The following is a 13,655-nucleotide window of genomic DNA, read 5'->3' on the forward strand; positions in this document are numbered from 1 at the left end:
ATTGAGTTCCACAAATCTGAATGCATTATTTGTAAATTGACTGTTAAGATAAACATTTTGCACAATGTAGTATCTGTAATATCATTGTGTTGCCACTAGATGCCTGTATAGCCCTATGTAAAATTTATTTTATTACATTTTAATTTGGATACTATATACTATACTATTACATATTGTTTAGATATTATCAATGGCTACTTTTTTGTCTTTATCTGTTTTTTGTTAATTTTTTTTGTTGTTGTTTCTTGAAACATTGATTAAAGTGTCAGTTATTGCATTATTATTTCAGTCAAACCTATAAAACCCCTTTGTTACCCCAAACTACATATAAAAGCTTTATCAGTGGCATAAAAGTAACCAATGCAGCTACTTAATCATTTGCTACTCGTTAACGCGTTAACTTCCCCTTTAAATAACGTGACGCTCTACCCTCTATGACGCTGCTCCCATTAAGCGCTGTTGGAAGTGAATGAATTGACTGTAGGGGTTCAATCTTCAACTGGCTGGCAGGAGCCGCCACTCAGAGGTCATGTGACCAGTGGCTGGTGGCAGCTGTCAGTCTGATTCTGGCAGATCACATGAGTAAGATCTGCGAGTAGAACGCCTACCCTATCACTCTCACTGGAAGGAAATACACTATTTTATTATGAATATATTTTTATGACTCTGTTTTTTTGGATGATTGACGTTTTCATTTTTTTCCCCAATTAAAGCAGTCAAATGAACGTGATCACGGCTGGTTGCTTACTGACGCTTCGTTGGACGCTCAACCAGCCAGCCGCTGCCACCTCTCATTCCAAGGAAATCATTCTGATTTTATTTTTGTTACTTCTACATTGTTTTTGTAAACAACTTTGAATCAATTAATATATTATTTGCGTTCATGTCCTCCTATAACAGTTTCATCCAGTCAGCCTTTTTAAGCTATGAGTATGCCTATGCGTTCCCCACCACTCCTGTTGCAAGGAAATGCATAATTTTGTTATTGTGAATATGTTCTTTTGAATGTATTTTAAATATAATATAGGTTTAAGGAGGTTTAATAAGTAGTCTAATGGCCATGATCCCGACTGGTGGGTTACTGCAGCTTCCATCCAGCCAGCTGCCAGTTTAACGCGCATTGCCTACGACTCTTACTGCAATGAAATTAATTGTTTTATTATTATTAATGCATTCTTATGAATGTACTCTTTTATATCATAGGCGCATAAGAGAGGTTTATCCTGAATAAAGGAGACAAATGGCCGTGATCCCGACTGGTGGGTTACTGCAGCTTCCGTCCACCCATGCTGCCAGTTTAACGCGTTCCCTACGACTCTTACTGCAATGAAATTAATTGTTTTATTATTATTAATGTATTCTTATGAATATCCTCTTTTATATCATAGGCGTATAAGGGAGTTTTATCCTGAATAAAGGAGACAAATGGCCATGATCCCGACTGGTGGGTTACTGCAGCTTCCGTCCACCCATGCTGCCAGTTTAACGCGTTCCCTACGACTCTTACTGCAATGAAATTAATTGTTTTATTATTATTAATGTATTCTTATGAATATACTCTTTTATATCATAGGCGTATAAGGGAGGTTTATCCTGAATAAAGGAGACAAATGGCCATGATCCCAACTGGTGGGTCACTGCAGCTTCCGTCCACCCATGCTGCCAGTTTAACGCGTTCCCTACGACTCTTACTGCAATGAAATTAATTGTTTTATTATTATTAATGTATTCTTATGAATATACTCTTTTATATCATAGGCGTATAAGGGAGGTTTATCCTGAATAAAGGAGACAAATGGCCATGATCCCGACTGGTGGGTTACTGCAGCTTCCGTCCAGCCAGCTGCCAGTTTAACGCGCGTTGCTGTAACGGGGTTGACGAGACGTGAGACGTGCGGATCCATATGCAAAGCTTTATTTGAAGAAGACAGAGACATGGTCATAAGACAGGCAGGGTAAACAGTGGCAACCAGGACTATGGCGGGCAAGGCACAAGAATAATCCTAGGGCTAGCGTGGGTCGACGATAGGCAGACAGAGTCACAGGGGCAAGGCTAAAGGGAGAAGTCCAGGAAAACAGGCGAAGATCAAAACCGAAGGAGACAGACAAGGCAAGGCAAAACTAAGCTAAGGCTAAGGCTAAGATCAAAAACCGAAGAAAACACAAGACAAGGCAAAACTAGGCTAAGGCTAAGGCTAGGAAACGACTTAGGGCTCTGTAGAGTAGCTATCGCTAGGAGAGTGATAATCGCTAGACAATACTCGGCAGAGGGAAGGAAACAGAGTGAGTGTTAAATAGTGAGGGAGTGATATGAAACAGCTGGGTGCAATCAGTGTAAACAGCTGTGTGCAATCCGTGCTGAGTGCAATCAGTGCAATGAATGATGGGATATGTAGTCCGGAGAGATGTGCAACAGTGTGTAGTGTGAGAGTCAATGAAATTGGAAGTTCATGGACCGGATTCGTGACAGAGCCCCCCCCACCAAGGAGGTCTAGCTGCAAGGAAATGCATTACTATTATTACTATTATAAATATATTCTCATGAATCTATTCTTTAAGATCATATACGGTTTAGGGGGTTTTATCCTGATTTAAGTGGTCAAATGATTGTGATCCCGACTGTTGCCTACTCTTCAGTCTAGCCAGCTGCTATTGAGCTGCAAATTTAACGCGTTCCATCTGACTCTCACTACAATTTAATTAATTGTTTTATTATTATTAATGAATTCGTGGGAATCTATTATTTTATATGATTGATGTTTAAGGAAGATTCATCTCGATTAAAGCCGTCAAATTGCCGTGATCCCGACTGGTGGGTTACTGACGCTTCGCTGGCCACTCATCCAGCCAGTACCTGTTAAATTGAAAGATTAACGCGTTCTCTACCACTCCCGTTGCAAGAAAATAAATAATTTTATTATTCTGTATAGGCTATATTCATATGAATCTATAATTTTATATGATATACGTTTTAGGGAGGTTTATCCCGATTAAAGTGGTCAAATAACTGTTATCCCGACTGGTGGGTTACTGACATTTAATCTAGCTAGCCGCTATATGAAGCTGCCAGTATAACACGTTCTCTACCACTCTCTCTGCAAGGAAATATATTATTTTATGATTATGAATTCTTTCTTATGGGTCTGTTCTTCTACATGATCGACATTTTAGGGAGGTTTATCACAAATAAAGTGTTCAAATGGCTGTGATCCAGACTGGCAGGTTATTGCCGCTTGTATTGGCTGCTCAATCGACCAGCCGCAAGAGCGCTCCGAGTTTAACGTGTTCCCTACCACTGTCTCTGCAATTAAATATATTATTTTATGATTATTAATATATTCTTATAAGTCTAGTCTGTTAAACTGTGGACATTTTAGGGAGGTTTATCACAAATAAAGTGTTCAAATGTCCGTGATCCCGACTGGTGGATTGCTGCCGCTTCAGTGCAGCCAGTCACTTTCAGCTCCGAATTGAATGGGTTCCATATCACTCCATAAAACATCGAACATGTAAAAGAATAAAGTCATATGAACAGATGTACAATAAAAATTAATATTATTATTCCCGTATAGAGTGGAAGGAGAGCAAAACATAAATCTGCCATAAATCAATGGTTCCTGACAGTGGACTTCCAGCCGCCAGGCAGCCAACCACTGGCAGATCACGTGACCTGCCAGAATCAGACTGCCAGCTGCCAATGGTCACTGGTGCTGCCAATCAGTTAAGGATTGAACCCCTAATGGAGTTTAAGTTGGCTTTCTTTTATAGAATTATTAAAAAGCATTGCAGTTTGTCCTGTTGTTGCTGAAATTACTTTATGAGAAAGATTAATGTTATTGGGATAATTCACATTTTAATAGGCATTTTGAGCGTCCAGCGAAGTGTCAGTAAGCAACCAGTCGTGATCACATTCATTTGACTGCTTTTATTGGGGGGAAAAACTAAACGTCAATCATACAAAAGAATAGAGTCATATGAATATAGTCATAATAATAAAAAAATTATTTCCTTGCAGCAAGAGTGATAGGGAACGCGTTATACTCGCAGTTTAACCGTGGCTGGCTGGATTGAGCGTCTGTAAGCAACCAGTCGTGATCACGTTCATTTGACTGCTTTAATTGGGATAAACCCACCTAAAACGTCAATCATACAAAAGAATAGAGTCATATGAATATAGTCATAATAATAAAAAAATTATTTCCTTGCAGCAAGAGTGATAGGGAACGCGTTATACTCGCAGTTTAACCGTGGCTGGCTGGATTGAGCGTCTGTAAGCAACCAGTCGTGATCACGTTCATTTGACTGCTTTAATTGGGGAAAAAAACTAAAACGTCAATCATACAAAAGAACAGAGTCATAAGAATATATTCATAACAATAAAATAGCATATAGAGTGATAGGGAAAGCGTTATACTCGCAGATCTACAGCGGCTGAGACTGCCAGCCACTAGCCCACCACTGGCAGGTCACGTGACCTGCCAGAATCAGACTGGCAGCTGCCACCAGCCACTGGCAGGACACATGACCTGTCAATGGCGGCTCCTGCCAGCCAGTTGAAGATTGAACCCCCACTCTGAATTGATTCAACATTTCGACACCTCCGTAAGGATGCATTTAACTCTACAAAGCGGTCTAATAAAGGATGTATTGATCTCGTGAATTAGGGAATTTTACTATACAAATATTTTTTAATTGGATGTTAAAGTTTATATGGGATCTTCTACTTGGGCCCCGTTTATCATTTAACCTTTACATATGATTTGTTTTGTATTTTCAGCTGTGCTGATAAGCCATTGTTTCAGCTGAGGATGTATGTCTGTATTAAACATTGCACATTGATGTCATGAAGTGTATGTGGGAGTGTTTTTGTTTTTTATTATTAAGTGTGTGTGTGTGTGTTTGTCTGGTCCTAATGCTCCTCTCAGGGGTGTGTGAGGTACAGATAAAAGGCACTGGATATTTAAAGAGCCTCTCTGTGAGACGCCGCTTATCTCAGTGTTACTGTTAGCCAGCACATCCTCTGTCGCCTGCCTGATATTAATACCCCTCTAATGAGAGAAACAATCACACTGTCTCACATACACAAACCCGCTCTATACTCCTGTGCCACAGCTCCCCAAGGGCCCTGGATAAACACACACACACACACACTAACACAGAGACAAACACACACCAATCACATTAATCAAGGCTGTAGGGGGACAAACCCGCAACACAGAGTAAATTACAGCTGGTAAGAGCCATGCTTCAGACCGGCCACTAATGATTTCCCATGAGCACACAGCACAGAGAGCATTAGGAAAGAATGTGTGGGTGTCTGGGTTTAGATTGGTAGTGTACATGCAGGTTTGCAATTGATAGTTTGTGTAGAATCCATCGGGATGAGTGTTTTAGCATGAGTGGAGAACAGCGTTTGATGTGTCCAGGTTTAAGCAGTACCATTGCTAAAAAGGAGCGATGCTGTTAAACTAAATTAGCTTAGCTACATAGATGGTACCGTACCGTTGCTGTTTTTTTAAACTGTTAAGTTTTTCAGCAGCAAAGATCAAGTATGGTGAAACATTACGACATACGTACATACAAAATACATTTTTCACAAAATTTCAGCAAACAAGACTTGTACATTATAACATTTTTGATTTTGAAGTACTTTATTGTCATAATTGTTTTTACATACAATATGACTCTTCTGAATTGGTTCTTTTTATTAGGTCTGAATCATTGTAGTCACAATTCACCCAGTTAGAATCATTAGGAGCTGTTCCAATGTAACTGACTCGCTGAGTTCCTTAACAGAGTTCCTCAACGGTTCTTCCAAACTGCACAGAGACGTCTTCTATTCTTCTGTTATACTAATACTTATCAAACGAGGGGGGAAATGAATGTACAGTGGGGAAAATATTTATTTGATCCCCTGCTAATTTTGTAAGTTTGCCCACTTACAAAGAAATGAAGGGTCTGTCATTTTTATGGTAGGTTTATTTTAATGGATAGAGACAGAATATTAACCAAAAATCCAGAAAAAAAACACATTATATAAACGTTAGAAATTGATTTGCATTTCAGTGAGTGAAATAAGTATTTAATCCACTACCAACCAGCAAGAATTCTGGCTCCCACAGATTGGTTATGTGCCCATGTGAAACACAGATTAGTCCTGCCACTTTAAGAAGTTACTCCTAATGTCAGCTCGTTAGGTGTATAAGACCTGTCTACACAATCTGTATGTTCCATTCCAACCTCTCCCACCATCATGGGCAAGACCAAAGAGCTGTCAAAGGATGTCAGAGACAAGATTGTAGATCTGCAAATGGCTGGAATGGGCTACAAGACCATCAGCAGAAGCTTGGTGAGAAGGAGACAACTGTTCGTGCGATTATTTGGAAATGGGAGAAATACAAAACAACCATCAATCGGCCTCGGTCTGGAGCTCCGTGCAAGATCTCGCCTCATGGGGTAAGGATAATCATGAGAAAGGTGAGGGATCAGCCCCGAACTACATGGGAGGAGCTTGTTAATGAACTTAAGGCAGTTGGGACCACAGTCACCAAGCAAAACATTGGTAAAACTACGCTGCAATGGACTGAAATCCTGCAGCGCCTGCAAGGTCCCCCTGCTCAAGAAGGCACATGTACAGGCTCGTTTAAAGTTTGACAAAGAGCACGGAGGTGGAAACATTATGCTTTGGGGCTGTTTTTCTGCTAAGGGTACAGGACGACTTCACCGCATTAAAGGGGGAAAGGGACGGGGCCATGTACTGTAAAATCTTGGACGAGAACCTCCTTCCCTCATCCAGAACACTGAAGATGGGTCATGGATAAGTCTTCAAGGATTACAGTGACCCAAAACGTACCGCCAAGGCAATAAAGGAGTGGCTCAAGAAGAAACACATTAAGGTCATGGAGGGGCCTAGCCAGTCTCCAGACCTCAATCCTATAGAAAATCTGTGGAGGGAGCTGAAACTTCGAGTTGCCAAACGACAGCCAAGAAATCTTAAGGATTTAGAGAGAATCTGTAAAGAGGAGTGGATCAAAATCCCTCCTGAGATGTGTGCAAACCTGGTGACCAACTACAAAAAACCTCTTACATCTGTGCCTGGTGCCAAGTACTAAGTCATGTTTTGCTTGGGGATCAAATACTTATTTCACTCACTAAAATGCAAATCAATTTCTAACCTTTATATAATGTGTTTTTTTCTGGATTTTTTTTGGTTGGTATTCTGTCTCTATACGTTAAAATAAACCTACCGTAAAAATTACAGACCCTTCATTTCTTTGTAAGTGGGCAAACTCACAAAATCAGCAGGGGATCAAATGAATATTTCCCCCACTGTAAATGTTTACTTTGCAGTCTGAAAATAAAGTTACTTTCCAAGTCACAGACATCCAATACAAATTTACAAGCATATTCAGGTGAGGTGGCAACTACCGCTAACTAGTGAAAGCACTATATTAATATGAGCCGCATCCCAAAATAGATTTTAGAGGGACTTAAGGAAGGAACATTGTGCATTATGATTGATGTGCTTGTTATAGCTTATATCAGCACTCTGACTTAAAAAAATTTTTTATAACTCTGCTTGCCTGTTTCAAAAAAATCTTTAATTTTCATAATTACTCCAGCAGGTGGCAGCAAGTGACTCTTCATGAGTGAGTCAATTAATCATTCATTTAAACGATTTTGTAAAAAACAGTGGCTACATTTACATGCAACCAAATTATCCATTTGTAATCGGATTGATGGCTCAATCGGACTGAAAAACCTTCATGTAAACACCTTAATCGATCCGATTGAGCTCGATCCGATTGAGCTCGATCCGATTGAAGGGGTAGTTTATTCCTTTTCTAATACGATTGAAAGTGCATGTAAACACTTGATTGGATTGAACCCCAAAACTGAAAAGACTGTGCATGTGCAATGACGCAGAAATAGCGTAATGACGTATGACGCAGAACGAGCGGTTCTTCCTCTTGAATAAAATGTTGTATAAATGCGTGTCCTGTCGTTATAAAACTCTCCTTTCACTTGGCAACTGTGAAGTGGAGCAGGACAACTTCCCACCAGTCCTTGTTTTGGATTCTCATCCACAGGCAACCTGTTTTGGGCGCAGGGAGGGGCATTTTTACTGCGTGATAAATAAGAGCAGCATGGCAGAGCGGTTTAAATATATATTTATTCATAAATTAATAAATATTAATTCTGCTGTTAAAAACAAATAAAGAAGCCGTGTAGGAGAGTGGTTATTATGTGCAAACAGTGAGAAACTCTATATTTGTGCAGTGTGCGCATGTCAAAAAAATTAATTCTGATTTGAAGCTTGTGACATATAACCCAAGCACATCAACCCAATCACTTTATTTAGCGTTCATGTAAACTACATTCAGATTCATCAATCGGTTCATCAATCGGTTTTGAATATGCGGTTCACCAAAAATTGTGCATGTAAACGTAGCCACTGATTCATTCAGCAATGACGCAAGTGACTGTATTTAAAAGCGAGTCATTGAATCATCCATTTAATCATTTTGTAAAAACGCTGATTCATACATGATCTTCTATGGCTTTATAGTGTAACTATTTTGGCTTGTGGAAAAAAATATATATAAAAAGTAACTCATCAAATTATGTTCATGTTTATTGAATTACTTTCAGTATTTTTTATAAAGAAGTTTTTAAATAAAATATATATTATTATTATTATTATTTTTTTTTAAATAAGTAGCTTTCAACGTAGCTTTGCTATTTTTGTATAAAGTAGTTTGTAACTTAGATACCTTTTGAGTAGCTTGGGTTTGAGTGAGATATCATATGACCTGAGGAACCACAGAAAAAATGATGGTAGAAAGTGCTGCAGTGCTGGAGTATGTTGCGTCAGGATTGCATTTGTGTCAAGGTGCTCTGATCCGATCTTCCACCATACCTCTTTTGTCTTTGTCTTGTTCTGTGTTTTGCTCTTTCTCTTAATCTCTTTCACACACACACACACACACACACACACACAAACAAACACACACACATTCATGCACATCAACAGTATCTATTTACTCTCCTCTGGGCTGTTTGCTAGAAAGAGCTTCTATTGATCTACTCTGATAATCATGTCATTTAGCTCAGCAGCAGGTTGTTGGTGTGTGTGCAAATTATATGAATGACTGTAGGATGAATCCGATCACCACACCCACGGATGTTTCAAAACATGTTAAAAAGTTTATCTTCTTGTTATGTTTATCCACATCAACCGATCTTGCAGCCCGCATGAAGGTGTCCTTGTACTATTGATCTCCTGTCTCGAATCCCATCAGAATTCCAGAGCCTGTTTACCCAGACACACACATATTCATTCATGAACAAGCATGCACAATATGCCACAAGCATTACATGGCAAAATTACGCCCTGGACCAGCCCCCATGGGAAATTAAACCAGTGGCAAATCATTAAACCACAAGCTACACATTAAGAGGCATTTGCATTTTTATTGCACCTGAAGGAATGGCAAGACTCCATTATCTCACACAGCCAGTGTGGGAGCGGGGTATTACTATTATTATGTTGTCCCGTATAAAAACAATAGCATTTAGCGCTCATGAGAAAGGGAATGAGAGGGCTTGTTTACTTTCACTACGTCTGCAAAGCGTTATGATTATTGAAAGGCGCAGCCAGAATGTCTGACAGACCCAACAATGCCTCGTTTTGTTATGTAAATCGTATTGTCATCAAACCAAAACAAACAGGAGGCAAATGCAGCACTATCAGCCAGACAATTAGCTGAATGGGGAGGAAGTTTTGCAGGGACAGTTTGTCTCATTAATTGCTTTCTCAGCTGGACGTCTTCCAGGACTGTGTCCAAGAGTGATCACATTTAGCCTTCCAATCTTCTCCTGTTCACAGGTGAGCGGGATATGTGCACACGCACCCCCGCGGGTATCTCGTGCTGCGCCGATGTCAGCAGAACACGCGGCTGCCTCGCCAGGGGCCCACAGTCGTCTTACGGTGAACTTTGACCCCGATGAGACCCTGTTTGGACGGCGCAGGTAATGACATGCTTCAGTTTTCAAAAAAGTTTGTACATTAAAAAAAAAAAAAAAAAAAGCAGACAGTACCATGAAAACTGTTTTTCATACAGTAACAGTTCAAGTTCAGGAATTACGTAAAGTCAACATGAAATGGAAATTCATATCTATTTTCTAATTGCATCTTATTGTGAACGATTCATCTGTATTCATCTATATTTATATGTACTGTACAGTGTATATATATACTGTATATATATATATATATATATACTGTACAGTGTATATATATATATATATATATATATATATATATATATATATATGAGAAACTGAAATCACCAGGTGGTGGCAAGTCACAGTAAGTGAATCATAGAATGATTCATTCAAACCAGAATGATTCAGTAACCCCTGTATTTAAGAATTGGTCATTGAATAACTGACTTACCTGATTCATTCAAAAGCACTGAATCATAAAAAAAAATGAAATTCCACTCAGTGTTACTGTGAGATGCAGTTGTTTTGCTTTGTTTGGAACTATTTTTGTTGGCAAAATAGTTTTTTCAAAAACGGTTAAAAATCTTGAGATCTTGTGTAACCAGAACTTAAATGCAGGCACTGCTTGGGTCTATCGGTGCACGTGCCTGTTTGCACTTCCAAATATTCCGATTTCAGACCTTGTGCAATACCATATTTGACATGCTGAACACAATGACTTAAATTTCAGTCTCTTATTTACACAAAGTTGATTTGAAATAAATGGACACTTTTATGATACTTGTGGTGCTTTTGGAGCTCAACTGCCTCACTGATTCTAATGGCTGACCTTGTTATTCAGTCATAATGAAGCATGAGGATGACTTGACTGCTCTTTACCCTCAGCTCTTAAAAATGGCAATCAGCAGCTGAAAATACACACATTCCTGTTTTATTTGAATCTCTTGAGAGTCTTAACGTGCTCTAAACACTCCAAGAGGACTGCAAAGCATTGCTGCTATAGAATTGACAGTAAGTGAAATTCAGTGAAAATCTAATGTGTGCATTATACATTTGAGAAATAGGAATTGCAGTCAACCATAATGCCGTTCTCATGCAGCTCTTCATACAGCTCACATCTTCTGATGCTGTTTGTGTGGATTGCATTGAGATGCTGTAATAGACTCTCCACTTCAGCACTCACACTCTCTCTCTCTCTTCCTTCATGTTTTTCTCTGTATAGATCCTCACTGACCTTTTTAGGCGTCTTACAACCAAATCAAACAGTTGATTCTGTGCTTTTGAGTATTTGAGAGATGCTGTGTGCAAGGGCAACATGCACCTTTTTTCTATTTCTGTACTTTTCTTCTACTTCTTTCAATTTCAAACCTTTACTTGAGTGTAAGATATGTTTGAGTTCAAATTATGATTTGATTTATGTATAATGCATAATATTTATTAATATGTATGTATGTGATATATACACATTTCTAAATCTAAAAATAAATTATATTTCTATCATATGCACTACCATTCAAATGTTTGAGATCAGTGTCTTTGAAAAAAGTATCTTATCCTCACTAAGGCTGCATTAAAATAGAGTAAAAACAAAAATATTGTGAAATATTATTACAATTGAAAATAACTTTTTTCTGTTTGAATACATTTAAAAAAGTAATTCATTTCTGAGATGGCAAAGCTGAATTTTCAGCATAATTTCTCCAGTCTTCAGTGTCACATGATTCTTCAGAAATCATTCTAATATGCTGATTTGATGCTCAAGAACCATTTCTTATTATTATCAATGTTGAAAACAGTTGTGCTGCTAGAAAAAGCTCTTTGATGAATAGAAAGTTCAAAATAACTACATTCATTTGAAATAAAAATCTTTACTGTTTTACTGTCACTCTTTAAAATCAATTTAATGCATCATTGCTGAATAAGAGTATGAATTAAAATAATAAATACAATTAAAATAATATTTTACTGTCCCAACCTTTTGAATGGTATAGTGTACATTATGTAATATAATGATATATAATGCACCTTTTAAATGCATTAATTAATATAGAATATTATTTAATATGGTATGTTATTATTAGATTACAAGTATATTAAAAAATCTGGCACATGTCTGACTAGGTCTTTCTGGGTAGAGGTATGTAAATGAGTTGAGAAATGCAGTGTGTGTTTGTGCTGTTAGTTGCGGTGTGTGTGTGTTCAGACTGATGGTGACAGAGAGATGCTCATTAACACAGACTTTGTCTCCTGCCGTGTGAGTGACATTGAGCTGCCTTCTGCCCCCTCTGTCCTGTGCAGTTCCACTCTCCCTTGCTCTGATGAACAGATGAGAGTGGGCTGTTTCTTTTCCAGCATAATGTCAATTAACAGTCAAAGCGTCTCGAATCAACTTAGCCTGACAGGAAACGACACGTAATGGAGTAGATCATGTTTCACACTGCGTTTGACCCCAAGCCCATTTCTGATTCTCCATGCCCCTCAATTTTCCCATAAATCCCTATATCATTGTGCCATGGATTCTTTTTAATCTTGCCTCTTTGTGAGTACCATCTAATTAAAAAATGTTTTTCTTTGAGTCCACTTGGCTTTTTCTTTCTCTCTCTCTCTCTCTTTCTTCTTTCTGTGCTCTCTTACTTTCTCAATTTCCTTTCTGACTGCTGCAGGGAGTTTATCTCGGGTCTGAGGGGCTTCAGTCAGTTCTACAGTGGCCTCGGAGAAGCTTTGTGCAGCAAAGAGCCGACGGCACTCAACCGCTCCCTCTGCTGGAACGGACAGGAGATGACAGACAAGTGAGTACTTCAATCTGATGACCATGTAACTACATACTAATACTGTGTTCTTCTATTTTAGACTCTCTATATTCACAATATAGTGTCTTTTAGTGTATAACAAGGACATAAATGTTCATTAAAACGTTAAGTAAATTCATTAAGTGGCATCATTCTTCTTGCAGATATAGTCTCTGACATGTAAACTAAGATTAATAGTTGTTCTCTATTGGTGCTGTGCAGCAGAACAAGTGTTTCACATCATTGCGGTTACTATGGATCCTTGCCAGAGTAGACAGCATGTTTAATTTTATACGAATAAAAATGAGTGCACAAGGGAGCAAGTATAAGGTTCTATCTTAAGGTTCTAGGTCACGTTTAATTTTCACAGCCCATGTTTTCCCAAAGCATTTTGTCCACTGGAAGCATTTTTTCATTGTTTCATCAGCCGATTGGCATCAAGGGACCAACAGTACAACCTATTGAATGGTCTGTAATGCAACTATTCCTTTGCTGCCTTGTTTTAATTTGTGTCAGATTAAATATGGTGTCTCGCCTCACTAAGGATTATTTTGTCTATTTTACCATGGCTGGAATGCTATATTGACCAATCAGCATCCAGAACTCCTTGAAATGTTGTATAATATACGTTATTTCATAATGGAAGAGGCTTTTATCTCTCTATGACCCACACACTCTCTCTATTAGTGTTTTTATTCTGACAGCTTTTGCTAAGTGGGTAGAAGTAGCATATATTACAATAGAATCAGCCTCGTAAATGCTTTCTAATATTACTACAATCTCAAAATGGCCCTGAAGAGACATATTGCTCCAGAGCTTGTCACAAATCTTGAAGTCTAAAAAGCTTTCTGAATAAAA

General features: G+C 38.5%; 1 protein-coding gene across 1 annotated transcript in view; it reads left to right on the plus strand.

The window, feature by feature from the left end:
- The window catches only part of gpc3 (glypican 3), a 157,942-nt gene that overhangs the window by 98,522 nt on the left and 45,765 nt on the right, over window positions 1–13,655 (plus strand). The window contains exons 4-5 of the mRNA XM_016245068.1: window positions 9,890–10,032; window positions 12,672–12,797. Of these exons, the coding sequence (XP_016100554.1) occupies window positions 9,890–10,032; window positions 12,672–12,797 (269 nt within the window). The remainder of the gene's footprint in view (window positions 1–9,889; window positions 10,033–12,671; window positions 12,798–13,655) is intronic.

This window comes from Sinocyclocheilus grahami, unplaced genomic scaffold (assembly GCF_001515645.1).
Source record: "Sinocyclocheilus grahami isolate Dianchi unplaced genomic scaffold, SAMN03320097.WGS_v1.1 scaffold23.1, whole genome shotgun sequence".
NCBI lineage: Eukaryota > Metazoa > Chordata > Actinopteri > Cypriniformes > Cyprinidae > Sinocyclocheilus > Sinocyclocheilus grahami.